Here is a 25,271-nt window from a genome sequence, read left to right as displayed (position 1 = left end):
CCTGTCTTAAAAAAAAAAAAAAAAAGAACTAGACTGAAATGTGAAGAATTAAAACAAACTATTACCCAGGAAATAGGACGAAATGCCAGGTGGTGGTAGTGGAGTAGTGGACATCTTGAATTCTAGCGCTTGGGAGGCAGAGGCAGGTGGATCTCTTGAGTTCTGGGCCAGACTGGTCTACAAAACAAGTTCCAGAACAGCCAGGGCTGTGACACAGAGAAATCCTGTCTTGAAAAAACAAACAAACAAACAAACAAACAAACAAACAAACAAACGGACATCTAGAATAACCTCCCCCATAGAAACCCACATTAGACGTGCTGAGCCATGATGCCACTCAGAGTTTGTGCCTCTCCATTTCTCGCTGGCTCAGGTTAGAATTAGGCCTGCCCGTATCAACCAGCTCTGGAAGACAGTCATGAGGCATAAACATGACCACTGGGACTATGTCGTGGGATACCTTCTACCAGATGGCCAACCTCAGTGAAACCTGTCTTAATTACCCTCCCTCATGCATGAGCTTCTATTTTGCAGGCGATGAATGACAGATGGCAAAAATGCACCAGACACTGCTTGGTCAAGCAACTTTAATCACGTTCATGGTCAGCTGTAGAGATGTGATTCCAAAGGAAGTACTGCACCATCCTGTACATGCCGGAAGCGGGCTCCACTGTTGTCACTTGTAAGGTGTTGAAGGTGGGACCCATTCCTGAATCTTCTTTCGCGTGGTGGAATAAGGAACATATTGCTCTGGAGTGCCAGTCAAGTTGAATTTATGGTTTTTCCAGATGAATTTCCGAGCAGTCAGTGGTTTTGTTGTTGGAGGGTCGTCAGTCATGCAGTGAAGCCAGCGGTGCCTTAAACAGGAGAAATCCAAGTTATGGTCTAAGGTTAGACTGCAGCAGAGTACCTAGAACCCTGCCTGGATGGCACTGAGCATATGCTAGCTCTTGCCATCACCATCAATCATCATCATCATCAAACCTCCCCGATTTAAGGCATCACCCCTTTCAGTTACACCACTATTTTACACAGTGTTGCTTGTAACACGGATCATGACTGTGGATGTGAAAAATGTTAACTCTAGGGTTGATTATAAGCAGTATGAGAGCTTAAGGTTTCACTCTGGATATTTAATATGCTCAGGTCCCTCAGGCTCAAATTCATGAGGGCCTTCTAGAAAAAATGATTTCTGCATGTGTCGTCAATTCAAGCTGGAGTCTGAACTCTACAGAATAAACAGCTTGTATTAAAAATACTAAATCTTGGGACTGGGGACTAGCTTGGTGCAAGAACACTTGCCTCACTCTCTAGCTCTGTGTGTATGTGTGTGCGGGGGTAGGGAGGTTGAGGGGATAGAATAATAGTGCCATGCTGGGTAAGGTGGTGCACACCTGCAATCCTAGATGCTCCACAGGCCGAAGTGGGAGGAATGTTTGAGCTCAGGAGTCCTGGCCAGCTCAAGCAACATGAGACCCTGTCTCTTATAATAAGCAAACTGCACAGTTAAGATTCAAACAAGATTTTGATTAAAAAAAAACAACAAAAAAACCAAAAAACATCGTTATAGCAACATAACTATGTAAGTTCTACAATGTTGCTCAAAATACACCACATTCTTCCTTTAGAATGAATTGACCAGGCACACAAGAAAATCAGTCAATACTGAATAGCAACAAGTAGTTGTTACATTAAAAAAAAATGAGTATAGTCACCTTATTGCTTTACAACATTGTCTTTATTTTCTTAAACAATACTCAAGAGACAAGAGACATATTCTGTCATGACTGAAGGTACTGAGACTCAGAATGCAGCGCAAAAACAAGGGGTTTCTGAAAGTGTTCACACACTAATGGAACAAGAATACAATTTCCAGAGCTGAGGGTGTATCTTAGAAATAGAGAGAGGGTCAGGCGTGGATGAGGCCTGGGTTAGAACAACACTGTAAGACAAAATGAAACAAAACTTCCCAGTTCCTCAGGAGGTTAAAAATTAACACTGACATGGTGCTACATTACCCCAACAGTATGAAGCAGGATTGGAATGGTGACATTCTAGACTGGGCTACAATAGCAAGACCCTGTCTCGAGCAAGCAAGCAAGTGAACAGACAGACAAACAGACAGACAGACAGAAATATAAAACTGTAGCTTAAAATTCCTAAGTATTTTGGCCTCAAAGGATATCTAAGTTTAAAGAGGGGCAGAGAGATGGCTCAGCAGGTAAAGGTACTTACCACCAAGGCCAACAACCTGAGTTCAATCCCTGGAACCCACCATGGTGGAAGGAGAGACTGACTCCTCAGACCATGAACAGCCTCAGCAAGCATAGCATACATACACAAACACATGTAAGCACACATACACACACACACACACACACACACACAAACAAATAAGTATACATTCTAAATGCTATTTGGAGGAAGACTTTAAGAACCTGGCTCAATACAGAGTAGAAATCGAAGAGCCCAGTAATGAGAAAGGATTCCAAGTTCAGGAGACCAAAAAAAAAAAAGCAGCAGAAAACTTATGTGGGGAAAGGAAGAAGCGAGAGAGAGGCTGTCAAACCAGATCCCTCAAGACCCTGGAGCTTCTAAGAGGAGAAAGAGCTGCAAAACTTGAACTGTAGCTCCAAGGGAGATTGATTACTTATTCACAGAGAAGAGGGTAAGAGGAAAAGGCTTTACTCCAACGAGTAACTGAGAAGCTGAGCACTCTGTTGGCTGGGACCAGCTGCCAGCAGTAATGGCAGTAAGAACAGAGGTATATATTACATTCCTATTTGAATCTAATCATGTATCACTGTATCACGATCAGTGAACAACCAAGAATGAAGAAGTCTGTGCAGGCTGGATTGGTGTTTACCATACATCCTCTAAAGCAGTGGTTCTCAGCCTTCCTAACGCTGCAGCTCTTTTAACACAGTTCCTTATGTTGTGGTGATCTCCAATCATAAAATATTTTCATTGCCACTTCAGAACTGTAATTTTGCTACTTTTACGAATCATAATGTAAATAGCTGTATTTTCAGACAGTCTTAGGCGACCCTTGTGAAAGGGTCATTTGACCCCCAAAGGGGTCATAATCCACAGGTTGAGAACCACTACTCTATTTTTAAAAAATGATTATTATTACTATTGTTGTTATTGTTTTTCAAGACAGGGTTTCTCTGTGTAGTCTTGGCTGTCCTGGACTTACTTTGTAGGCCAGGCTGGCCTTGAACTCACAGAGACCGTCTGCCTCCGCCTTCCTGAGTGTGGGATTACAGGAGTGCTCTACCTCGACTGGTTCTACTCGACCTCGAGTGAGAACCACTGCTCTAAAGGAAACAGGATTACTCAAGTGACAGGATCAACAAACCAGTAACTAAATATGGAAACCCTTGTGGCTGCTGGTTGTGAGACAAGCTCCATCAATTACTAAGAAGAAGGATTAGCTGTCAAAGCAAGCTTGTCACATCCCAAAGGGTTTTTATGTGAATTTAAGGCATAGTGAAGAGAGTTGACTTTTACCTCACTGATTCCGTTTAAGTAATAAATGATGTTTAAGAAACCAGACTCCAAAACTTGCAAATGCCTGTTTGGTTACTTAAGCGAGAAATTGAAGAGCTTACAAAAAATGTAAAAAAAAAAAAAAAAAAAAAAAATTATTGTAATTTATAAAATTTGAAATCCTTGAGCTGATAACAGGCGAGCGTCAGGAAACAAGTAAGCAACCACCAGCCGGGTGTGCAGTGCATGCCTTAGTCCCAAGCACTAGCAAGGCAGAAGCAGCTGGATCTCTATGAATTTGATGCCAGCCTGAATTACATAGTGAGACCCTGTCACAAAAGCCAAAACATACACATGCACGCATACACACACACATACTATAATCGTTAGGATACAAAGAAATAAAATATTTACAGTCTGCCAGGCTAATCATGCAACCTTCTGTTTTTGTTACGATTATTAAATAAAAGGGGAAAATAGTATCCTTTAGATTTCCACACCAAAGTATTTTATTTGCAAAGTGTTTTCAACTAAGGGTCATACTTATTTAAGAGACTTAAAGATGCCAGCGTTCTAAGAGCACTGTCCATAAGACTGGCGACTGGTGTTCTATAGAGACAAATCAAACATCTTGGCAGAGTCCCTAAGACCACAAGTAAGGACACAGGCAAAAAGAAGAAAAGTTACGAAGATAAAGAGACTTTATAATGAAATGATGTAACATTACGGAAAAATCAATACTCAAATATACTGGTGTATTAACATAATTGGAAACAAAGATACTAAATCATAATTACTCGAATCCTGCCCATGCCATCTACCCAACACAAGCTTATATAAACTTAAAAAAAAAAAATCAAACATGGTTTTATAAGATGGCCAACTCAAATCTTGTTAACATAGTGATGATTACTGGATCCGGGCATAGTGGTGCAAGCCTGTAATTCCAGCTCTGTGAGTTTGAGGCCAGCCTGGTCTACAAAGCGAGTCTGGGACAGCCAAGGCTACACAGAGAAACCCTGTTTCAAAAAACCAAGAGTGATTACTATTTATTAAATGCAATCTGAATCAAGTCCTCAGTAGGCTCTCCTTCAGAGTTTAATGACATCATTCTAAAACCAACTGGAAGTCCACTCAAGACAACCAGGATGCTGGCAAGAGCCAGAATACTGTCACTAGCACACATCAAATGTTAAGTTACACATAGAACGTATAAAAACTGGCACAGAGCACAACAAACAAGAAGACCTCTAACCCCACAGGTGCAAGTTAACCAGAGAAAGGGCTGGCTTGTCACATCATTGGGGACAGCAAAAATTTCTTGACACACTGCTATGATGAACTTGATTTAAAAAAGAAAATTAAGTTAGATTTTCCATTACACATTAAAAAATTCCAGATAGAGTCAAAGTGCTTAGAAATACCAAGAGGTAACTAGTCTTCTAAAACAAGTACTGTAGTGAGACAATAAGCATCTAAAATGCCTTAGTAAATATACAAGTTATTTAAAACATTCACTCGTATCATAAGATGTGTAAATTACACTTTGATAAAAATAAAAAAAAATCCCTTCTAAACTTTATAGGCCATGAACACTGTATTTAATACTCTTCCCTGTAGACATCTGCCTTAAAGAAAAGAGGATACCTGGGCCAAATGCTTATGTGCAAGGCAGATGTTTATCACAGCTTTATTTATAATAGTAAGAAAATGAGAAGAACAAAGCCAAGAATAAAAGGGAATACTTAAATGATGCATGGCACAGTCACTGTGTCATGTACAAAACTCTCACTATAAGTAACAGTATAGAGTATTATATCACACAAATTATATATATATATAATTTACCACATTTTAAGGTCTAAAAGCAGGTTGTTTGGTTAATTTTTTAAACAACATTTAGATAACATAAGTAAATCATCGGCATTGTTCTAAACATTTAAAAAACATTACTTAATTTATTCTTGCAATATGAGGAGTGGAGATTATAGCTCCAACTTAACAAGCAAGAGACCGTGTGCACAAGACTTTAAATGGCTTGTCCAAGGTGTCAGAACAATGACACTAATCATCAAAACAGTGGCTGGACAGACAGCTCAGTGGCCTGGGGTGCTTACAGCTATGGCTGAAGACCTCAGTTCAGTTCCTAGTATCCAGGTGCTATCTGACACCATCTGCTGGCTTCTGTAGGCACCCCCATACATGGCAGACAGACACACAGAGAGAGACAGACATCTAAAAATAAAAATTTGGACTTGGATTTATGGCTCAGTGGTTAAGAGCACTTACTACAAGAGTAGAGCCCATGTGGTGGGTTTAACTCCAGTTCCAGGTCATCTGATGCTCTCTTTTGGTCTCAGCAGACCCCTGCATGAATCTTGTGCACATAAACTCACGTAAGTACACATGCACACAAAAATGACTAAAATTAAACATTTAAATGTTAAAGAATGAAACTAAAAGGATATATATATATATATACACACACACATATATATGGAGATCAGAATTATATGTATCAAAATGTTAATGGTTATTGTTTCCATCTGGTGGGATAATAGACTTTATTTACTGTTATTTTTTGAATTTTCTGTAGCAAATATTTAATAAGAAATCAAGTATATTAAAAAGAAATACCCTTTATCAAAACAATTCAGGAAATGGTTTATAAGTCCTACCCAAGTCTTCTGTCATTATTATAAAATTATAAGAAGATTCTAATGACTTCCAGTCTCACTTCATCCCAGTTAAGGTGCCATTTAAAACTAATTTACTTCTTCTGAATTACATGAACGTTTTAGTGATAGACTGTTTCTTTCAGTCTACCTTAACGAATGTTTTCCTGGGTTATTTCTGCAATGGAATGTCTTTCACTAACGGTCAAACAGAGATGTTGAAAATATCTATTTATCTAATTTCCTATTTGTAATATATCCAGAATGTATTGCAGTCATGATAACCTATGAATACCATAAGGATTTTTTTTTTTAATTGTGGACACTGGCAACAAGAATAGGTCCTTGTTTTAAAAGAATAACTCCAGCTTATTCCTACACCCCAGGTATAAGAAATCCCCGTACCCTTCCTTTGTAATATTTAAGAATCCTTTTGAGATTCCTGAAACTCCAGCATGGGACATACAGGCAGAAGGGTTACTAGACCAATGCCAGCCTTAGACTGCATAGCAATCTTCAGGCCAGACTGGGCTATAAGAAATCTTGTCTCAAAAACAAAATAAAAACAGAGCTGGGTGTGGTGGTACACACCTGTCATCCCAGCATTTAGGGGCCTGAAGCAGGAGGATGGTGAGTTTGTGGCCAACCTGGGCTACATAACCAGTCCCTGTACCTTTAAAAACTGGTAGGAGAAAAATCTAATCATTCGGTCTATAGTTTTCCTAGAACATAATCTTTTAGTATTCTGATTTTATGGTCAGAAAACGAACATTAAGAGGGGCCTATTTTTCTGACATAGGCTGATTGGCCTGCTCTTTGATCACCTCCCCCTGAGGGGGGAGCAGCCTTACCAGGCCACAGTAGAGGACAATGCAGCCACTTTTGATGTGAACTGATAGACTAAGATCAGAAAGGAGAGGAGAACCACCCATATCAGTGGACTTGGGGAGTGGCATGCATGCAGAAAGGGGAGGGTGGGTGGGGTCAGGAGGGGAGGAGGGAGGGGCTTATGGGGGGATACAAAATGAATAAAGTGTAATCAATAAAATAAAAAATATATATATATTCTTACTAAAAAAAAAAAACAAAAAAAAAAGAGGGGCCTATTTTAAAGAAGGTGTAGTGTTGCATGCCTTTAATCCCAGCACAGGAAAGGCAGAGGCAGGAGGATCTCTCTGAGATCCTGGCCAACCTGGTCTACATAGTTAGTACATAGAGCTTCACAGGGAGGCTCTGTCTCAAATAAGAGTGGGGGTAGAGGTAGAGAAGTACAGTACAGGGGAGGGGGGTCTCAGCAGGTAAGTGCATTTCCTGCTCCTACAGAGGACCCTGCCTTGTTCTCAGCACCCACATGGACGCTCACAGCTGCCTGTAACTCCAGTTCCAGAGGATGAAGCACCTTCTTCTAGCCTCTGACTCAGAAGGTGCACTTACCTACAGGCAGGCAAATCAGTCATACAGATGAAACAAAATAAATCTTTTTTTAAAAACTGCAAAGGAGTGTCATTTTGTATTAAGTATTTAAAATAACTTGATCATTGTATCCAGAAGTAATGGTTGCTTCAAAGAAAAAATATATAACTATCTTCATTCAACACCTGAGAATTTCATTTTTTTAATTAGAAAAGAGTCATCCTGAGTGAGGTAACCTAAACCCAGAAATACAAATATGGTCCTTTGCATATATATTGTGGATTCCAGTTTGGTGTTTTATGGGTCTCCAAGGAGCAAGCAAGTGGGTCTTGGTGTCTATACCTGTTTCTTGGGCTCTTTTCCTTTTGTGTGTTTTGTCCTATTCTGACGTGTTAGTTTCTGTTTTATCTTGTAATATTTTATTGTAATTCCTTAGAAGCCTGTTTATTTTCTAATGAGAGACAAAAAGGTCCAGATGGGAGGCGAGATAGAGAGGAGCTGGGATTAGAGGAGGGGAAACTGTAATCAGGATACATTATATAAGAAAAAGAAATCTATTTTCAATAAAAGGGAAAATTAAAAAAATAAAATGCTAGGCAGAGGCGGACAATAGGGCAAGAATGACAGTGTGAGGGAGTGCAAGGCTCTGCTCTTTGGAGCAGTTTGGGAAGCCACACTTAAAGTAAACATGTGAGCCAGGAGGCCTAGAGAAACAGCCTGCATTAAGGTCTTGTAGCAGGAGTGTGCTCACAGTCTCAGAAAACCAAGAGCAAGCAGCTAGTCATGGGGATGTGGGGGCACACGCCTGCAATACCAGTACTGGGGTAGGCAGAGGCAGGCAGATTACTGTGAGTGAGGCCAGCCTGGTCTACAAAGCAAGTCCAGGACAGCCAAGACTATACAGAGAAATCCTGTCTCAAAAAACCATGGAAGAGAGAGAGAGAGAGAGAGAGAGAGAGAGAGAGAAAGAAAGAGAAAAAGAGAAAAAGAGAAAGAGGAAAGAGGGAGGGAGGGAGAAAGGAAAAGAAAGAAAGAAAGAAAGAAAGAAAGAAAGAAAGAAAGAAAGAAAGAAAGAAAGAAAGAAAGAAGAGCAAGCGAAAGAACGAGTGAGTGAGCCAGAGTCAATGAGGCCAAACACAGATGTAGGACCGTGCTCAGAGCTGGAAAGCACTGAGATCATGCAAGCTGTGTGGAGGACATGGGAACTGTGTTCTCACTGTGATGAAAACACAGTAGGCCCTGCATGAGGTAGCAGAAAAAGAAGAGGGAGCTAGGGGAGAGTCCAGTGATTTGATTCTGCAAATCAGACTTTATTATGGGCTTGGGGTGTAGCTTCATGGTACAGTCCTAGCCTAGCATATACAGGCCCTAAATTCAATCCTCAGCACAGGAAACAAACAAACAAACAAACAAAAAATCACTAATTCCTCCCAAAGCAGACAACAGCAGTGGGCTGCAAGAATGTAATCAGATCATGGGCTTCTGGGCTGTTGTTGCAGAAGCCAAGCAAGAGATGACTGTGGGTTGGGCTAGAGGAACAGTCTCTGCATAGCAAACAGATGCTTGATTCATTCAGAGAGAAGCAGTGGGGCTGGAGAGATGGCTCAGCTGGTAAAGGTATTTTCCGCAAGGCCTAGAGGCCTGAGTGAGATTCTAGAATCCACACAGGAGAGAACCAGCTTCACAGATTTGTTCTCTGAGACTAATATACATTCTGTAACATGCATCCACTTCCCTCCCTCACATCACCCACTATACATAAATATTAACAACGGAATTTTAAAGATAGAGCATGGGAAGAGGTACAAAAGGGTGGATGGATACGATATTAAGATGCAAGTATGGAAAGAACTGTACAGTTAAGGCTAATGATGCCACAGTAACAATAATTTAAAAGGAAGCAAGGCAGGAAAAAGTAGCTGACAGATGTTAGAGAAAGATGAGTTGAAATGACCCTTCAGTTTCTGGCTTGAGTAAAAAGAATTGCTTATGTGCTCAGAACACTAACTCGACAGCCTTTTCACTGTGCATTTGAAGAATTGGGAAAAATCAAATATATTAAATGTAACCTAACTAAAATGCTTAAAATAATGTAATGAACTAAATCTGTAAATAGATATAACTGTTTAGGAGAATTTAATCCTTTCCATTAGAGTTTATCAAACATTCATCAAGGAACAAGAGAAAATGATTATTCTTTATATTTACGCAGAAAGTATTCAATTTACTAATCTTGTTATTCTGTTTATGAGCTAAGCCTCGAGGCTTAAGAAAAACTACAGTTTAAGACTTACAGCTGCAATAAATGGGATGTTAATTTTAAATACAAATTGTCATTGTACAAAAGACCCCATTACTGGAACACTCTACTGACAGGCAGTATGTTAGCTGAGATGCAGGAAATGTCTGTGAATAGGGGAAGGAAACCACACATCTTGTGTATATGTAAGAAATTCAAATGTTTATCATTTATAGTCACAAACTTTCTTGTAAAGAGGATGTGACCAGTGAGCTATCATCTCTTCTCCCCACTGTGATTCTCATGGGATAGAGGTAGCAGCTTCCCAGGAGGCTGAGGCAGGAGGATCACTGGAGCCCAGGAGTTCAGAACCAAGCTAGGCAAGACCCCATCTCTCAAAAAGAACACATTCCCATTCCTACAAAAGCTGACCTTGTATCTGTGGACCAGGGGAGTGGACTGTAAGGGTGGCTATTCAAAAGCCAAGGAATGCAGAGGTGATTGCTGGTTGCATCCCGTCCCTCTGAGCTCCCAAGGTTTCCCTAGCAGGTGCACCTCCTTATAACTAGGCTTTGCTTTGTTTTGCGTCTTTGCAGAGCTCCAGACTGAACTCCGTGCTCTACACTGCCCACCCACCCCTGCCTAATTCTTTCCTTCAGCCCGCTGGCCTGCCCACTCTCCTGCCTGCCTGACCACCTTTATTTCCTCTAGAGCCCCTCTTTCCCTGTCTCTGAGGTACAAAGTATCATGCATCCCAGGCTGGCCTTCAACTTCTGATTCTTCTTCCCCCACCTCCCTACTACTGAGAGTAGAGGCATGGACCAACACAACCCACTCCATCTTTTTATTTTTGTGAACAGCCTCACTCACTACTTCGGTACTGAGCAGTCAAGCCCAACCCAACAAGTCACTCTTGACTCTTCTCTGTCTACCCCACGTACCCCACAAAATCCCATCTGTGACCTTGTTCTTTACAAAAAAAAAAAAAAAAAAAAAATCTAGAACAGAGGCCAACAGGATGGGGGGGGAAGAGATCTTACTATACAAAGAGATATAAGTGCTCTACACTGAGGAAAAAGGCACATTAGCTAAAAATGAACAGAAGGTGCCACCAAGTGGGGACACAGCATACATGCTGCAGAGAAATATCGAAGCAAGCCATTTTAATCAACTCAGAGTTCCAACACAGCAAATTACAACAGTAAATCTATTTCTATCGATAAGTGAAAACAATAATTTTATTCTATATGCATGAAATAATCCAATGTTCTACTTCTCCACACTCAGTAACATTTTGACTGTGTCAAGTTTTATGTAGCTACCCATTATTTACCTTGTTTTTATGGCTGTAGTTCCATGCACAGGCTAACTACCATACCCAATGAAAATAAATTTTGGTTACTATCTACATAGAGAATGATAGCTAAGTTAAAGATAAAACTGAGGAAAAATTAAGTGGTACACTATGTATTATTTATTTAAGTAAATACGTTGAGATTATTCTATAAAAGCAATTAAACTAATATAAATTTCTGAAGAAGTTAAAATCTTACTGCTGATCCATACGAGGAAAAAAGTTGACCGGAAAATGAAAACACTAAATTCTAGAACACTATTATTCTGCCAGATCGTATTCACTGAGTGACTATCAACTCCTCCTTCTCACGTGACTGCATCACCAGTACCTGACATGTAGTAAGGCCCTCAATTAAAGAGCACTCGAATAAGTCTGTGAGCACAGTGCTGTGCAAAGCTAGAGACATAACATGCAGCCCAGTGTTCCTCCAAGATAGCTACACACAGTGCACACATGCGCGCGCACCCCCCCCAACACACCTTCTGCTTATCCACGGGTGGACCCAGTGCTGTGCTGGCTACTGGCGGGCTGAAAGACGAAAAGCAAGACAAGATCCATAAAGCGAAACTGACAAGACGACTAAAGATCTCCGATTCTAACAAAGCCCACCAGTGCCTCGGAAGAGACGGTCCCCAGGTGAGACTGTGCAGCTGCTGTACCGCTCAAGACTATCAAAGGCCTCACTGGCACCTGATGACTCAGCTCGAGGACAGGAGCCAGAGCCTGGCAGCTGGGCGGCATCAGATGCCCCTCTCACTGAGAGCTCTGCAGCCGCTCAAGCAGGCGACAGCTCACCCAGCCATCCAGGAGCTGTGTTCTTTTACGCCCCAGATGACATAGCATGCACTCAAGGGAGATGAGAATTGCTTCCAGCAGGTGCAGGAGCTGGCCTGTGATTAAAAGCTTCATGCTCCCCAACAGGTAACATTTCTACACACAAAGGCACAGAATTTCCATTCCCACAAGGAGCATGCCAGTTCCAAGCCAGCACTGAGGCAAGCCCAAACACACTCAAGCCATATGCAACTTCCCAATCAGAGCTCAGTTCCTAGCAGTAGAGACGGTTTGTTCTTACTTGGTGTCCAGAACGTGAGCAAGGCATGTCACCAAAGGCTGTCTTCTTTTAAATTACATCATACACTAGTTAAATCACAGGCAATTCCTGTCTACAGCATCAATCTATCCTACTTCCAATGAGTGTTTTCAACTGCTACTCTCCAGCCCCAACGGTGCCTACAAAAGAGAACTCCTGACTACCAAGCCTACTTCCCCACCTTGGCAACTCAGCAACCCAGATCAAAGAACTTGAACTAAAAGACACAACAAAAAAAGCAAGTAATTTGAACTTTAAAATGAGCAAATGATGTGCACAGGCTTTGGTTGTTGTTGGAGACAAAGTCTTGCTACATAGTACAGGCTGGCCTTAACTCTCCACGCTCCTCTCAGCCCGCGAAGCACTGAAACTGCAGGTATCTGTCACACACAGGGCTCATTAAAGCCCAGCTCCTTAATGAACATTTTCTTTTTTTTTTTTTTTTAAGTATACATATGTCTTAGCTTTGTTTCCTGTCGCTGTGATAAAACACAACGAAATCACCTTAGAGGAGAAAGGGTTTGTTCGGCTCACTACTCCAGGCCTCTCGAGAAGGCCTCCAATGACCACCTTTTCTGGATCTACACCTTCGTGCAATGGCCATTTTTAGAGTAGGGGTAGGACTCACTGGCTCATCCTAACAAGCCTGGCTTCCACCTGGAGAGGACTCTTGCTTTCTCTCCAATTGTTGGCATCCCTGTGCAAAAGGAGCCTGTGAGTGTGGCAGTGTAGCCTTCCCAAGTGAAGACAAGACTACAGCTGCAGATGCACCTCCGCTGTACCTCTGTGAAGGCCTGGAGCACAGGCACTCAGAGCAAACACCAATCACTAACAAGAGAGTGAGAGCCACTGTTTGCTGTTAGGCTGCTTGATAGCTAGTGGCCCGTGACTGATAATTAATGGTACCCTAAATTGCAGCTGTATAACTAGCATGCTAGTCCAGCACCTCCTAACAACTAAGTGCACAACAGCTTCCTGGGGAATTAGCCTAAAGCGTGAGCCTCTCCCTTGAATCTGCACAGCAACCAGAATACAAAGGCCATGAAGTGGGGCCAAGATGTGGTAGGAGGAAATAGACCAAACAGTTATTATAGATATGTATGAAAATATCACTGTCATTATTCTGTAAGCTAACTTTTAAAAATTAATTAATAAAGGGCGGGCTTAAGCTGGCACCTAGTTCAGCAAGGTGAGTCAGAAAATTCATACTAACAGGGGTACCTTAGGAATACAGCAGCCATATGTGTATTTGGAAACAAAGGAGGAAGTTTGCAATGGGAGGTGGCAATCTACTGGGGGGATTAGCATGGAAGCACTAACTCAGTTACAAAGAAAGAAATACTGCATACAGCAATGGAAAAATAGCAGTGTCGACTGAGGGAGATGAGAGTAGAACGTATGGTTCAGGCAGGAGGCGAGATGGGGGATATAAAGCCACTACAGGAATGCTGTGCCATATTGTGGGCTCAGCAGCACATTCAGAAAAGTACCAGTGAGTCACAAGAAGCCTTTTGGTGGACTATACATAAGAAAATTACGCTTACACAATGCTGGCATCTAGTATGTATGCAGCAGTATGTCCCTGAACTATATATACCCTAATTTATAAAACTTTATTGCTAAAAGTTGCTAGACATCATTTCTGTCTCTTCTGTAGTCACTCTACCACTGGGCTACACCGTACCCTGGCAATTTCTCTTCCTTTTGTGTGTCTATGTGCATGCATGTATGAACATGTATGTCGGTGCATGTGCCTGTGGGGCAATATGTGTGGAGACCAGGAGCTGATACAGGCCTTTATCTTACTACCTTAATTTTTGAGACAAGGCCTCACTGAACCTGAAGCTTGCTGACTGGATAGGCTGGCCGGCCAGCAAGTCTCTGGGACCTTCTTGACTCTATCTCCCAGTGCTGGGATGGCTGTAGACCACCACATTGGGCTTTTTATCTATGTGCTGGGGATCCAAACTCAAATCCTCAATGGTTGCCCGAGAGGCACACTCTCCACTGAGCTATCTCTCTAGCTCCTGGCATTTTCTTAAAAGGACACTTAAAAATAACACCAAAGTTTGCCACATCATTGAGTCTTCCATAAGAAATTTGCTTGTAACAAATTGTTGCTGCTCCATAGCATTTTAGTCAGAGAGAGTCATCCCTATCAATCCATGCTACTGTTTTATCCCAAGTTAATGTAATACCCTACATCTTTTGTTATTAGCTCAGCAATGTTCATAGCATCGTCACCAGGAAACACTATCTCAAAAGATTTCTTTCTTTCTCTATCCATAAGCATCTCTGTATCCAGTAACGTTTTAGTGTGGAGTCACAGCAGCATCTCAGGCTCTACTTCTAATTCTAGCTTTCTTGCTTATTTTACCACATCTTTAGTTACTGCTTCCACTGGTGTCCTGAACCCCTCAAAGTAATTCACAGGGGCTGGAGTCAACTTCTTCCCAACTCTTTTTCTATGCTGATATTTTTACATCCTCCTACAAGTTATTAATGTTTTCATGGTATCCAGGATGGTAACTCCTTTCTATGTTTTCAACTAACTGTTCGCATCTATCAGAGGAATCTTGTCTGTAGTAGCTATAAGTACTGAATGTATTTTGTAAATTATGTATTGAAAGTCAGAATTACTCCTTGACCCAGGGTTTACAGAAGGGATGTGTGTTATCAGTCTTGTAGGCATTAATCTCCTTGTCCATCTTTCTCAAGGTACTCAGTAAGGGTGTGAGTACTGGAGAGGAATCTTTATTTCTGAGCAGTATGTCTCCATAGTGTCATCTGTAAATCAGGTTGTAAACAGAAATGCTGTTGTCTAGGCTTTGCCATTCCATTCACAGATCACAGGTTTGAGCACAATTCCTCAGAGCACAGGCTTTTTGGAACAGCAAACAGTGCTGACTTTAACCTGAAGCCATCAGCTACATTAGCCTTGAAAAGGAGAGTCACCCTTTGAACCCTGAGGCAGGCACTGGAGTCTCAACTCAACTCTAGCTATGAAGCTACTATGTAGAAGAGTCTTTTCCCAATATCAGGCTGTTTCATCTACACTGAAACTGTCATTTAGCACAGCCACCTCCATCAATTAACTCAGCTGCATCTTCTGGATACTTTGCTGCAACTCCTGTCCTGGTCCCTGCTGCTTAACATGTGACTGTTACATCATGGAAATGCCTTCTTTCCTTAGACTTTATGAACCAACCGCTGCCAGCTTCAAGGATTCTTCCTGTGGCGTCTTCATCTCTCTCAGCCTTTACAAGAGCTATGGACTTGTTCTGGATTAGGCTTTGTCTTAAAGGACTGCCATGGCTGGTATGATATAATATTGAGACTCTGAGACCACTAAAACTTTCTCTGGGTCAGCAGTAAGTCAGTTCTGCTTTCCTCAAGTTCACAGCTAAGGACCAATTCCAATTTCCTTCAAGATTTTTCCCTTGAGTTCACGTCTTAGCTCACTGGCTCAAACAGCCTAGTTTTCAGCCAGTCTCAGGAATATGCCCTTCGCATTACATTCATCACCAACCTTTTAGAATGATTTTCAATGGCTTTTCAACCACTATCCTGTGGTCTTCAGGTCCCATTCAAGTTTTATCATCTAGCAAAACTATTACAGCAAAAAGACCAGCTCTCATGGCTCTCTTTAGTTTCCTTCATACTGGACTTAATTTCATGACCCTGACAGGATATCAGACTTACTGGCATGTCTCAATCCATCACCCTGCACAGAAACCACTGTGATTTTACTGTGAAATCACTGCAAAGCTGAGGCAGAAACCATGAGGTGAAATAGGATCACCTGGTGTCAGAAAGCAAGGCAACACTCTAAGAAAGGATGGGTCATTTCAAAAGCATCGCATAGGCATTCCCAGTAATCAAATCAAGCCCAATTTAAGCAATAAAAGAACTAATTATAGAAACTGATTATAAACTGATTCAAACAGGAACTGATACTAACATAAATAGATTAAAAATATGAATGGAATAAGAAACTTCAACACATTGCATCACAAAATGCTAACTAATTACAAAGGGGAAAATGAGTAACTTCTTTTTTTAGGAGAAACCTAGCAGATATCTTGAATATCTGATAGAAGTTATAATTCACAGTGTGGTAAATCCAAACTGGAGGCCACTTGGCAGAGTGCAACAAGAAAAGCATGGTCGTATTTCTTTGACACCCTGCCCAACATGGAGTTTAATTGTACTTGTGCGGAAACTGTCGCCCTCCAACACAACTCCCATGTGTGTCCCCTCTGCTGTTTTAACAGACTCTACTTATTCATTCATTTAGTTAGTGTCCCTGTGGACTGAAGACGGGGCCTGGCCCATCCTAGGCAAGGGTCCTGCTACTGAGCTCTAGTCCCACCTGGCAACAAAACCAAAAGCTCTCTGGGGCAAGTGTGGCTCTGGCATCTACTGTTTTCTCTTTCTTTGTAATTATTGCAGGCATTCTGCCGTAATGACAGAGAACTAACATTTTCAATAGTAACTGTTTTTGAGTAATTGTTTCTTATGAATGACTTTGTGTCATATAAAACTTAAACCAATTTATATATTTTTAATCCTATTGATTTGTCTTTCATCGATTTAGTTCTCAAGTTCAGCCAAAACCCTGTGGTCTATCACTGACAACGTCTCTAAGTTGATGTTTGAATTGTGGTGAAACAGGAGATCTCCTACTTGTAGTAATTATACACTGTGGTGCTGAGGAGTGACGGGGCAGCATTTGGACACTTGACTTTGAAATGATCAAACTCTGGTAATAGCTCTGAAAAGCTAAGATTGTTTCCAAAGAACTGTTTAAAGGAATTTGTAAATTGGATCACAGCCTAACTTACCTTCCAGTGACTTCCAAAGTATTTTAGATAAAAAGTGAATTGCTTACAGTGTTCTGGGACACAGTTATTCCTCCCATCCCATTTCTTCTCACCTTCCCCTCACTCCATCCTCCCGCCAAACTGGACTGCTGCTGTGATTGTAAGACACCAAGCAGTGTGTGAGGAACAGGAGAGCTTCTACAGCTAAGCGTCTACAGCAGAGCTCTGCCTAGAACTCCCACCCCCTTCTAAGGCTCCTAAAATGTCACTTCCTCAAAGATGTCCCCACCCCCTGAATTAAAATAACCTCCTAAGCAGGCATGGTGGGTTATGCCTATAATTCTATCCCAGAATACATGAGTTTCAGGCTGTCCTAGGCTATACAGTAACACTCTGCCTCAAAAAAACAAACAAACAAACAAACAAACAAACAAAAAAAACCAAACCAAACCAAAACCAAAACCAAAACCAAAACCATATATAGGGCTGGAGAGGTGGCTCCGAGGTTAAGAGCAATGCCTGCTCTTCCAGAGGTCCCGAGTTCAATTCCCAGCAACCACATGGTGGTTCACATCCACCTATACTGAGATCTGATGCCCTCTTCTGGCATGCAGGTGTGCAGGCAGATATAGCACTCATATACATGAAATAAATAAATCTTAAATAGATATATATATATATATCTATTTAATATATATATAGATATATAAATATATATATAGATAGATATAGATATATCTTTATATATATCTATATAAATATATATTTATCTCTCCTGGATTCCCTCACTGTTCTCTATCTCCTTACAAATCCCAGCCTCTTTTATCGGTTTTGCTTTCATTGTTACTTCAAATATACCCAACACATGTTTTTCTGTCATAAGAACATGTATTTGTTTTATTCAATGTTCTATCTATAGTACCTGCAATAGTTAAAGTATTGGATACTCAATAAACAGTTGATCACAGAAAGATGATTAAGTTGCACCCGCTATTTATATGTTGTGTGCATAATGGCATCTGGCTCTCTAATTCAAGATTAACTCACCTTCACTTTTGTTTTATTAGGCAGAATTTCACTCTGTACCCCAGGTTGGTCTTGAACTCATGGCCATCCAGCCTCAGCCTCTGGAGTGCTGAGATTACAGGCAGAAATCATTCCATTCAGGTCCCACCTTCAGATTTACACGTGAAAGGGACTGAGAATTCCACAACAGACTGCATTTAGCAAAGTGAGGACTAAGAAACAAGCACAGCTGAGCCTGCCCAACACTGATTCCCCCCACACAAAGTACTCTACCCCTAGGAGACCCCTCTCTACAAAGACACTCAGCCTCTGTCCTCAGTGGCCCTCAGGCACTGGCTAGAACTCTATCTCCTCCAGTTCTGGTTTCCGGTGCATGTGATCTTAACACGTGATCATATAAAAGGACTAGCTTGGCTGATCAGTACTTTATCTTTCTAGAATTTTAACTCCAGTTTTAAATGGGCTTCATTTTACATAATTTAAACCGGCACCCCCCATTTCCCTGCTCTCAAGATGCTGACCCCAAGCATAAATGTTAGTATCTCAAGGAGACAGATGTCAACCTCAGCACAACAGCATACATGTCTCCCGTGACCATCCAGAATCAACTCCAAGGACAGAACAATCAGTCAAACAAAAGCAAGGTGGTCCCTCAGCTAGTAAGCCCTATGCCTGACCTTGAGGCTGTGGGCTCAGAGTCCTTCACTACAACAAACTTCTTTACCTAGAGACGGTAGCTTTAGACCTGCACATCACAACACCAAGCCTGACTATATCACTGTAGAGACAATTTCAGAGTTTTGGTTTCTTAAAACACACACACACACACACACACACACACACACACACACACAGAAATATCAGAAAAATACTCATTCTCATCCTAGGTGTGGGGATATGGGGCTGCTTCAGACTGCCTGCAGCAGCTGACCATGATTTGCCTCGTGCTCTACTGAAACATGGTTTGCCAGCTGCAGATAGTTTCTGTGATTGTGCAACATCTGGAAATCTGGCAACTTTTCAGAGGGTACATAAATGCTAATTGTCCCCCCTGTCCTGCAGGCGTCATTCAGAGGGGTTAGTCAGATTCAGGGATCTCTCTTTCTTGCTCCCCTCTACTCTTCTTTCTCACTTATCTAGTGTTAGGGGGTAAAACCGGGAGGATAAAAGGTGAGAAAATAAAAACCCACAAAGTCGCAAAACCCAGCTACATCCCATCTCCCAGCCCCTGCTGCTTCAGCACTTACACTGTGACCCAGTAACTTCCTGAAACGGTGCCAGTGTTCTCAGCTTCTCACAGCTGGTGGCTGCTACTTTAAGCCACTCAGCTGTGGAGTAACTTGTATGATCACTGTGCCCGAGGCAGGCTCTGATCACTAATAAATGTCTTATAAGTAATTAGGCAATATATACGTCTACTGTGAAATAAATACTGCTCCTCAAATAAAGACCATGTGGACTTAGCTTACCATTCAGGAGGCACCATGCTTCCTTCCAAATCCCAGAATGTGTTTTTGCCATTCATTTCAGTGGTATACATGACCCATCGGTGACGGCCTGGGTGGAAGAAGTGAGTGAAAATGTTGATGAATATTAATAACTAATATTCACTCGTATTTTTACTAAAGCCTTAGTTACTCCTCAACCAGCAATTTTCCTGAATAGCCACACATTGAGACTATGACTTACTCAAAGCTAAGCACAGAGCTGAGCATAATAATTGATCTACTACCCACTATCCATTTTTCTTCCTCCCACCCAAAGTCTCCTACTTGCACTATCTTCTCTGGAATCTGTCCGTTCTCCTCCTCTCCTGCACCTCTCTCCTAACTCCTCCTGATCCTTCTCTCTTCCCAGCCCATGAACCTTCACTCTGCCCTTTTCTCTCACTCAGCCCAGTGTCAGCACTTTATTGGCCAGTCAGGATAATTTTGTGGACAAGGTTACACAAATGTCATTTGGGTTACAGAAAGAATTTTGGGGGGAGAGGCAAGCAATTAACATTTGAATACATGGTGGCTCTAGGTCAACCCCCACATGAAAATGAAGACTTTTTTTTTTTTTAAGCACATGCACATAATACCAAGAAGACAGTATCACTTTGTTGTGACACAGCAGTGATGCTTGGGGCACAGCATCATGCTGTACCATGAAGCAGGCTTCATCACAGACTGGGGACTGAGCTGGGAGCTGGGTTCACAACCTTTTCACAGTGGAGAATCCTTGCCTCTCCCCAACATCCTGACACAGAATAAGCAGAGGGCATGTGTGGTCTGTCTGCCCAGGGTATTCCCAGGAAAGAAGTTCTTTAGTGGTCAGAGCAAGAATGCATTCACAACACCACACTTTAATTCTAGGTTTCTAAATAAAATTATAAAAGGAACACTTTGATCCTTTGGAAATGTGTGGATTTTACATAACAGGCAAGTATTATAAATGGTGTTTAGGTAAGAGGACAGTTCATGGCACCAAAATAGTATGGCTGTGTTGTTTTACTTAACAAATACCTGTGAAATGAGTTGGGCGGTCTAGCTACTGTTTGCAAAACTATTTCCAGGATGGGGAGAAAAGCCATCAGGAATGTGCCCACCTTGTAAACACAAGGGCCTGAGCATCATCTCCAGAGCGCAAATAAATACCAGAGTGAAAATAAATATCTACATGCAGGCACGGTGCTTGGTACACATTATACCAACCCAGCGACAGGTGGCTCCCGAGGGCAAACTGGCTGGCCACTCTAGCCTACTTGATGAGTTCTAGGCCAGTGAAAGGAAAAAAGTGAAGGTGAATGGTGCCTGAGGAATGATCCACAAGTTGTCCTCTGGCCGATACACCCACACTCCACATATTCCATACACACCCAACACAATGTATACACACCGACACAGTATACAGACACACGCACACTACACACACCTCACATACTACAACATGCACCCAACATAGTGTACACACTGGTAGCTACCCTCTCTGTTCATTCTGTCAGGGTGCTGGGAAGATGCAAGGAGTCTGCACTGTGAAAAGGTTGTGAGATCAACCCCCAGCATACACATATACATACACCACACACACCACGTATTACACACAAACATACACCCAACATCATACACACACAAACACGACACATACCACATACACATGCAGACATTACACACATATACCAACACAGTACATACATACTATACATACCACATACCACACACCCAATATAGTATACACACATCACATACTACACACAAACATACACCTAACACAGCACACATATACACTACATACTATACACACACACACACACACACACACACACACACCAAAAGTGCTCAAAGTTTCCATTAGGTCCATTGGCAGGACAGGTGAATTCAAGATCAGACTGAGGGACACATAAAATACACATCACAAAAAAAGAGAAGAACGGACAACTAAACCTGAATGATAATCCAACAAGGCAGGGACTGTCAAGGTTGATGGAATGAGCCATGGGAAAAGTTTCATAAATTAGGCCTTGGCAACAGATTTATACTATGACAGAGCAATGTCATATGACCCTTAGCAATCTCAAGTATATAGAATGTTAAAAGTCAGGACTGGAGAAATGGTTCAACAGTTAAGAGCACTTGCTGCTCTTCAGAAGACTTGGGTTCAGTTTCTAACACCCACACAAAACAGCTCACAGTCACCTGTAACTCCAATTCAGGGGGATCTGATGCCTCCATGGACATCAGGCATGCAAGTAGCATATAAACATACATGCAGGCAAATATTCACACCCACAAAATAAAATAAATCTAAAACCACATTATTTTTATGTTGAAAGTTCATGTTCACACTTAGTAGCTCCACTTGCAGAAATTTGTTTTTAGAACATTTATGTATTTACTTAAATAGCAGTTTTTTTCAATTTTATGTGTATGAGTGTTTTGCATGTATGTATGTATGTATGTATGTATGTACACCACATGTGTGCCTGGTGCCCCTGAAGGCTGGAGGAGGGCAGCAGATTCCCCTGGAACTGGAGTTCCAGGCAAGCTATCAGATCCCACAAGGTACTGTGAACTACACTCAAGTCCTCGGCCAGAGCAGCAAGCGCACTTAATCACAGAGCTATCTCTCTAGCCCCCATTAAAAAGACCTTGAAATATACATAAGGTAAAGTATTAAAACAGAAGCAAAATTATGGGGCTTAATTAATTAATAATCAGCAAAAATGAAGATACTTATATTTTAGTGTGAGACAGAAGAAAGCAAAAGAAAGGTTAGTTTCATTCCCATGGAGGAAATGACAATTAGAGAGACGACCTCCCTGAGGCTCTGTCAACATTTCATGGAGACTTGAGCTTTGGCTGCTTCATCTATAAAAACCAGTTTTCAGATGATTTCTTTTTGGTTTTTGTTTTTCTTGCTTGGTTTTCTCTTTCTTTCTTTTTGAGATAGGGTTTCAATTCACTCTGTAGCCCTGGTTGCCCTGGCTAGCCTCAAACCTTTGGCAATTCTCTTGCCACTGCCTCCAGAGTGCTGAGGTCACAGAAGCCACAATGCCCAAATCAGATAATTTCTTAAAATCTGACCCACGTCTAAAGTTCTGTGGCTGGCGCTTAAAATGTTATGGTTATAGAATAAGATGTAAACTTCTGACTACTTTCAGCCATGGGAATATGGCTTACATACTACTATGAAATAGTTTTAGCTAAAAGAGGTCTTGGTTTCTTCACCTGAAAGATGAAGCATAGAGTCGTATAAAGAGCGTATTTCAAGAATAAGCTCACTAGGCTTGGTGGCAGGTGCCCAAACTGGCTGAGCCATCTTCTGTACATCTTTTAATTTTCTATTGAGTTTTCCTTTCCAAGTACTTTGTATCAACTCATGCACGGTGTGAAAAACAGACTCAAAACAACAACCCCAATCCAATTGTTTAAAAAACACTGCACTCAAGCCGGGTGCGGCGGCGCTACACAGAGAAACCCTGTCTCAGAAAACAAAACAAAACCCCAAACCAAAAAAAAAAAAAAAAAAAGAAAAAAAAGAAAAAAAAGAAAAGAAAAACCCGCACTCACCAAAAAATTGCTTGTTGTCCTCATAGTATTTGTTTCCATATTTGTCTTCTCCCACCAATCTACCAATCTTTATATCATTTGCCCTGTAAATACACGGGGGCGGGGGAGAGCATCTCAGAACGATTCACTGTTCAAGACGCAAACAAAAATAAAGTGAGAGTAGTGAGAGTACCATTTACTGCAGCATCGACTTCAAGAAAGAGATACAGGGGCTGGGCGCTGGCTGTACACCTGTAGCCTTCAGCAGAAGTCTCTCAGCGCTCAGGAATCAACTTTCTGGCTGAGAGCTCTAAAGTCTCCTGTGTTGTCCCAGCAGCATGAAGACAGGTGTGTGTTGGGGGAGGGCGGAACAAACCAAGGCACCTAATGTGCCTAAATTACAATTTAAAACGCTACTTTCAAGCCACGGTTCATGTATATCTACTATCCCTGCACCCAGAGACACTAGATAGCAAAATCTTCGGGGAGTCAAAGTACTTCATCTTCGTATTAGGAACGTCCCCTTAAGTTTTCAGTCCACTACGGTTCTCCAGGTGGTTCCCGTAGCTGCTGCTGCTCGTGGGGCTACCAGGCCTTGCACGGAGAGGTAGGCCCGCCTCCTTCAACTTCTTACCGTTGACCGTGGAGCGCAACCCCACCTCCCGCTCCAAGGTCACCAAGGGGTCGTCTGGAACGCCTCATTACAACCCAGAACTCGGGCCGGTGCGGCCCTGCCGCCCTAGCTGGTGGGTCACAGCCCCATCACCAGGGGCTGAGCCCGGCCCAGAGACTTCTGTCCAAAGACCTCACACTGGGACTGCACCCGTTGTCCTTGACGGGAATCGCGGACCTCCAAGGTGAGCTAACCTAGTCCCCTTTTCCGGGAAAACAGGCAGCGCGGGTCCGTCCCCAGAGACCCGGGGTCTAGCTCTGGCCTCCTACCTGAAGAAAACCCGCAGAAGGCCACGCAGGCCGCCGTGGCCGGTGATCTGCTGCAGCCCCCGCTTCAGGACCTCCAGCAGCTCGCCCATGGCTGCCTGTACCGCCCGCCTTCGCGGTGCTCCGGCTAAAACCCACCGGGCGGAAGCGGCTGCTCACGCGCAAGGAGCCGCCGGCTGAAGGTTCCCAAGCCAGAGGAAGGCGAGGAGGTCACTCTGCGCACGCGCAGAACTGGATTTTACTTGCAGGCGCAGGTTGGTGTATTCCTGAGATAAATTCTTATGTTTTCAGAGGCTATACCCAGAAAGCGACCCTGTATGTGTGGGGCAGTACAAGCAAAGCTTCCTCTTGTAGAAACATCAGTTTCTTCCTCCAAAATACTATGGAGCCCATTCCAAAAAATTCCTTATAGCACGTGAGGCTAAAGAATGCACTAGGACCTCTTTTCGATCAGTATTGTACATTTGATACAGAGTGCATGAGATTTTGAATACATACGTTGGCGGTGTTGGTAGAGGAGTGATGAGGAATTGAAAAGTATAAGATTAAGTCAAATACCTCAAGGGTTTGCTATTTTAGTTGCTAGGTTAATATTCAAAATGTAAGCACAGACACTACATAGACTCACACAGTTAGTGCTTTACAAAATATTAATAAACAATACAGGCAAACTCTTAAACATAATAACGAGAGAGAGAGAGAGCACTCAGAGAAAGATGAAACTGAAGATTAAAAACAGGAACTTGCCAAGTAGACCAGGCTGGCCAGACTGCAAGCCTCAACGATCCACGCGCCTCCACTTCCCCAGGACTGAGACTACGAAGGTGCCACTAGGGCCACATTTCCTCCTTGGGATCCGAGCTACAACTCGGGTTCTCACGCTTGCAAGGAAAGCACTCAGAGACTGAGCCGTCTCCCCAGCCTGCTCAGATTTCCAACATACAACATCGAGATATGTGTGCAACGTTCCAATTTACCACTGCAGCTTCTTTAATGGTTTCTTAAAGACTCATTATACAGGTTTATCTAAAGCCATTTTTATGCAAGATATAACTTGACAAGTATATTCTCCTCCACATCTCACTGTCTTCCCCTTCTCCATCCTCCTCCTCCCATGAGTTCCCTTTGGTCTTCACAGAGTTCACTTCTGCTTTCGTGTTGCCTGTACATATATGATTTTCTGT

At 42.2% G+C, this 25,271-nt stretch overlaps 1 protein-coding gene across 2 annotated transcripts; it reads right to left on the bottom strand.

Annotated features, from left to right (window-relative positions):
* Nucleotides 1-570: 570 nt before the first annotated feature.
* Nucleotides 571-24,285, bottom strand: Ndufa12 (NADH:ubiquinone oxidoreductase subunit A12). Of its 2 annotated transcripts, XR_009589986.1 has the most exons (5): nt 24,091-24,285; nt 23,170-23,252; nt 19,588-19,675; nt 18,140-18,266; nt 809-857 (listed from the first exon to the last, which is right to left on the bottom strand). XR_009589986.1 is itself a non-coding variant. In XM_021647828.2 (4 exons), exons 1-4 carry the CDS (start codon nt 24,177-24,179, stop codon nt 677-679), a joined length of 441 nt encoding a protein of 146 aa, XP_021503503.1. In that variant the 5' UTR covers nt 24,180-24,266; the 3' UTR covers nt 571-676. The 2 variants fall into 2 exon arrangements, 1 of the variants encoding a protein (XP_021503503.1); XM_021647828.2 differs by lacking the exon at nt 18,140-18,266 and having other exon boundaries at nt 571-857; nt 24,091-24,266.
* Between the last annotated feature and the right edge of the window lie 986 nt (nt 24,286-25,271).

The sequence above is a fragment of the Meriones unguiculatus genome, chromosome 2, assembly GCF_030254825.1.
Source record: "Meriones unguiculatus strain TT.TT164.6M chromosome 2, Bangor_MerUng_6.1, whole genome shotgun sequence".
Lineage (NCBI taxonomy): Eukaryota > Metazoa > Chordata > Mammalia > Rodentia > Muridae > Meriones > Meriones unguiculatus.
Note: the sequence above shows the minus strand (reverse complement) of the source record. Positions and strands in the feature narration are given on the sequence as shown.

Excerpts from the sequence above, each read along its gene's own strand:
- Ndufa12 (XM_021647828.2), bottom strand. The coding sequence starts at position 24,179 with ATGGGCGAGCTGCTGGAGGTCCTGAAGCGGGGGCTGCAGCAGATCACC. Across the intron at positions 19,676-23,169 it reads GGACAACAAGCAATTTTTTG|GCCGTCACCGATGGGTCATG; the intron begins GTGAGTGCGGGT and ends TCTTCCACCCAG. Across the intron at positions 858-19,587 it reads AGCATGGTGCCTCCTGAATG|GCACCGCTGGCTTCACTGCA; the intron begins GTAAGCTAAGTC and ends CTCCTGTTTAAG.